Source organism: Geospiza fortis, unplaced genomic scaffold (genome assembly GCF_000277835.1).
Source record: "Geospiza fortis unplaced genomic scaffold, GeoFor_1.0 scaffold176, whole genome shotgun sequence".
NCBI lineage: Eukaryota > Metazoa > Chordata > Aves > Passeriformes > Thraupidae > Geospiza > Geospiza fortis.
The window spans coordinates 506,754-511,384 of NW_005054514.1; the positions used below are offsets into that span (position 1 = coordinate 506,754).

The window sequence follows — 4,631 nt, forward strand, 5'->3', positions numbered from 1 at the left end:
ACGACAGCTTATTCCTTTCCAGGCATCCTCAAGTGGTTTGAGGTCAAACAGGTCACAACGGTGAGCTCTCCATGGGGTGCATCTCCTCCTCCTCAGTCCCTCATGGGATAAAGCCTTGAACACTTGGGAGTGCCAGTCCTTCCACTGCTGGATGTGGCACAGATAAAAGCAAATTATTTTGTTTCTTACTCAGTGGAGAGGAATAGACCACAGAACATGGAATCCCAGGATGGTTTGGGTTAGGATTTACTTAAAATCATCCAGTGTCACCCTCTGCCATGGCAGGGACACCTCCCACTGTCCCAGGCTGCTCCAGCCTGGCCTTGGACACTTCCACAGCTCCCTGGGAATTCCCTCCCAGCCCCTGCCCACCCTCACAGGGAGGAATTTCTCCCTAAAATTGCATGAAGGTTTGAAAGGTTTATTCTGTGTCTCTAAAGAAAGTTCATTCTATTTCATCTGTCCCTCAGGAGGAGATCAGCCCCCTGGAGAATGCCATAGAGACCATGGAGCTGACCAATGAGAGGATCACCAACGTGGTGCAGCAGCAGGCCTGGGACCGCAGCCTGCCCGTGCACCCCCTGTCCATGCTGCTCAGTGGCATCGTGGACCCTGCGGTCATGGGGGGCTACACCAACTATGAGAAGGTCCTGCCGCGTCCATGGAGCCCCTCTGCAGGGCTGGGACACCTGGGGCTGTCCACCTGGAGCAGGGAAAGCTCCAGAGAGCTCAGAGCCCCTGCCAGGGCCTCAAGGGGCTCCAGGAGAGCTGGAGAGGGACTGGGGACAAGGATGGAGGGACAGGACACAAGGAATGGCTGCCACTGCCACAGGGCAGGGATGGATGGGATATTGGGAATTGGGAATTCCTGGCTGAGAGGGTGGGGAGGGGCTGGGCTGGAATTCCCAGAGCAGCTGTGGCTGCCCCTGGATCCCTGGCAGTGCCCAAGGCCAGGCTGGACAGTGGGAGGTGACCCTGCCCATGGCAGGGGTGGCACTGGGGGACTTTTAAGGTCCCTTCCAACACAGATTATTCCAGAATTCCCTGGAGAGGGGCTGGGGACAAAGGATGGAGGGACAGAACACAGGGAATGGCTTCCACTGCCAGAGGGCAGGGATGGATGGGATATTGGGCAGAATTGTTCCCTGGGAGGGAATTCCCAGAGCAGCTGTGCCTGCCCCTGGATCCCTGGCAGTGCCCAAGGCCAGGCTGCACAGGGCTCTGATCCCTTCTGGGCCTCCTCTGCAGTGGGATGAGAACCTGCTCCTGCCTTGTGGGGCACAGAGGTGCTCAGGCAGCCCAGGTAGCAGAGAAAAGCCCAAACCTGCCCTTTCTGCCCTGGATCAATAGGGAATGAGCAGGCAGAAGAGGCTTTCTCTTGCCAGCAGCCTCTGTGTCTTTGGAGTCTTGCAACAGAGCAAATGATTCAGGAAAAAAAGCAGCATTTCCTGTGCAGGTTTACTCAGCTGACTTCACTTGAGCAGTGTAGGTTGTTCTTTTTTGTGATGTTTAACTTAAGCTGTTGATTCCCTCCACCTAATGATGAAATGCCCAGCACAGAATGCACTGCTTGTTTCCACAAAGGCGTGGAATGTGGTAAAACACATTTAATTCTCCTCAGCTGTGTCCCAGCCCCATGAAATGAGGTGCACACGTTAATTGGGAGAGGGGCTGATTGATCTGGGGTCTGACTCTGCTGATTCCAGAGGAGTTTGGGTGCTTTGCCAGGGCTGAATTTGGCCCTGAATCCTCCCATTTTATGAATTAAGGTTGACATCAAGTTTAGAATTACAGAAGTGGGAAAGCAGTTAAAACTAGAAAACACAAAATCTCTGCAGGCACATCTGGAAATACTCATTTCTGGTTCATATTTTCCTATTTCAGCTGCAGATCAGTGCAGAACATTTGGCTTTTGTGGGCGGCTAAAATCTGAGTTTTAATTGTTTCATTGTAGCCAAAACCCAAAGTTGGGGTTTTTAAACATCTTTCATCTTGCAATAATTAAGCACTTTCAAGGAAAATCCTCTGGGACCAACCCAGCAGCCCTTTCCCAGGCTCACCTCCATCCTGTTCAGGATCAAACCCCCAGCCCTATAAACCTGTACCACAGTCCAGTCTTACAGAAGTAAAAAAAAATATACTCAGAGGCTGAAATAGCTCAGAGAAACAAATGAAAAACTTATTAGGGGGTTTATCTAGGAAAAAAAATATTCTGAGCAGGAATTGGGATCCATTTTAATGGGATGCATCATGGGAATTGGCACAAATTTAAGTTTTCAGTCCAGGAAAGTGGATTTGTTTTTGTTCAACTTCAAACCAAGACCAGATTGTGCTGATTAAAGGTAAACCCAGGAGAAATGGAGACTAAAGGTGCTTTGTTGAAGGAAACTGGGAGCCCAGATCCCAGCATGGTCTTTATTTCTACTGAATCTTTGTAACCAGCCCCAGGTGAAAACAAGGGATTTAGGGGCTGAAATAAGGAAATTGCAGCAGGAGCTGCTTTGCTGTCCTTGGGGCAGCTGTGCTTGTGTGCTGTGGGGCACTGACTGCTGGAAAAGAAAGAGGCTTTTTGAAGTCAGAACTTGAGGTTTTGGGTCTGTCACTCACATTTAAGTGAGAAGTAGAAGTGGTGGAACCTCAGTTATTCAAATCAATGCTGGTTTGTGAGAAGGGGATCAGGACTGAGCAAACCCTTTCTGATGCAGTAACTGTTTTTCCATGTGTCTCACTAGAAAAAAAACATTAGTTTTTTAAAATAAAAAGTGGGCTTTGTTCTCTCTTCCCAAGAAATAACCCTGGTTCTTTGTCCCCCAGCTTGGTGCCAGCACAGTTTGGGTTTAATATGAGGAATAATGGCAGTGAATTGCTCTTAAAGGATCTTCAGAGGTGCTGAGGAAGCAGTGTCTGTGTCACCTGTGTCACCTTCTCTCTGTGCTTCCAGGCCTTCTTCACAGAGAAATATCTCCAAGAACATCCTGAAGATCAAGACAAAATTGAGCTGCTCAAGCAACAAATTGCTATACAGGTATGGAACTGGGAGAGCTGGAGGCACTGGGGAGGGAAGAGGGAATCCTGGAATGGTTTGGGTGGGAAGGGACCTTGAAGCCCATCCTGCCATGGGCAGGGACACCTTCCACTATCCCAGGCTGCTCCAAATCCCATCCAGCCTGGCCTGGGGAAAATGTTGATGTTTGTTCAACACCTGGAGCTGCAGCACTGAAGTTCCCTCGCTGGCAGCAGCTCTGAGGCAGCACTTCAGCTCCCTTGCTGTGTCCCTGTTTATCTTCCCCTCTGCAAACACAAAACACGTTGATTTAAATCCTTTAATTTTATCTGAGCTGCTGAACTCACCCTCTGGGGAGCAGGAGGGCTGGTTTGTGCTCCTGCAGCTCATTCTGCTCCTTCCTCCCACCCTGCCTCAGATGCCTCTCCTGGCAGAGGGGATCCGGATCCACGGCGAGAAGCTGACGGAGCAGCTGAAGCCGCTGCACGAGAGGCTCACAGCCTGCTTCAAGGAGCTCAGGAGGAAGGTGGAGAAGCAGTATGGGGTCATAACTCTGGTGAGGGAACCTGGTTCTTCCACGTTTTGCCCCAGAGGAACCCAACTCCCCCTTTTCCACCTATGGGTGGGTGTGAGGTGGTGTCACAGAATCCCAGAATCATCAGAGTTGGGAAAGAGCTTTGAGACCAGGGAGTCCCATCTGTGCCCAGTGCCCACCCTGTCCCCAGCCCAGAGCTCTGAGTGCCACCTCTGGGGATGGGCACTCCAACCCTCCCTGGGCAGTGCCAGGCCCTGAGCCCCCTTTCCATGGGGAAATTCCCTAAAATATATTCTGTTTTTCCTTCCTGAACTGGGGGGCCCAGAACTGGACACAGCCCTTGAGGTGGGGCCTGTCCCATTGCCCAGGGGACAGTCCCTGCCCTGCTCCTGCTGGCCACTCTGCTCCTGATCCCACCCAGGTGCCTTTGGCCTTTTTGGCCACGTGGGCACACCTGGGCTCATGTCCAGCTTTGTCTATCAGTGCCCCCAGGTCCTTTTGTGTCCAGCAGCTCTGTCCCCAAGCTGGGGGTTGTGGCCCAAGTGCAGGCCCCTTGCTGTTGTTAACCCTTGTGTCCCCGGGTTCAGGCCCTGGGCTCTGCCTGCCAGGCCCCAGTGCAGAGCCAGCCTTGCTGCTGGGCCCAGCCTGCCAGGCCCCAGTGCAGAGCCAGCCTTGCTGCTGGGCCCAGCCTGCCAGGCCCCAGTGCAGAGTCGGCCTTGCTGCAGATCTGCTGTTTGCTCACTGTGTTCCCTCCCTGCAGCCCCCGCTGCTGACGGACCGGAAGCCGAGCCGCTCGGGCTCGGTGGTGCTGCCCTACATCATGTCCTCCACCCTCAGGAGGCTCTCGGTCACCTCCGTGGCCTCCTCTGTGGTCTCCACCTCATCCACCTCGTCCGACAGCGCTTCCTCCAGGCCGGGCTCCGACGGGTCAGTGGCTGCAGTGATGGCAGTGGCTGGTAGAGTTTGGCAGTGATGGCAGTGATTGGCAGTGCTGGTAGTGATTGGCATTGATGGCAGTGATTGACAGTGATGGCAGTGACTAACAGTGACTGGCAGTGATTGACAGTGATGGCAGGGACTGGGCGGGGTTGG

The 4,631-nt window shown here is 53.0% G+C and overlaps 1 protein-coding gene across 1 annotated transcript in view; it reads left to right on the forward strand.

Annotated features, from left to right (window-relative positions):
* The window catches only part of DOCK5 (dedicator of cytokinesis 5), a 78,847-nt gene that overhangs the window by 63,249 nt on the left and 10,967 nt on the right, over positions 1-4,631 (forward strand). Inside the window, exons 45-49 of the mRNA XM_031063572.1 lie at positions 1-60; positions 471-647; positions 2,942-3,025; positions 3,423-3,560; positions 4,300-4,466. The exon at positions 1-60 is cut by the window's left edge and continues 7 nt beyond it. Of these exons, the coding sequence (XP_030919432.1) occupies positions 1-60; positions 471-647; positions 2,942-3,025; positions 3,423-3,560; positions 4,300-4,466 (626 nt within the window). The remainder of the gene's footprint in view (positions 61-470; positions 648-2,941; positions 3,026-3,422; positions 3,561-4,299; positions 4,467-4,631) is intronic.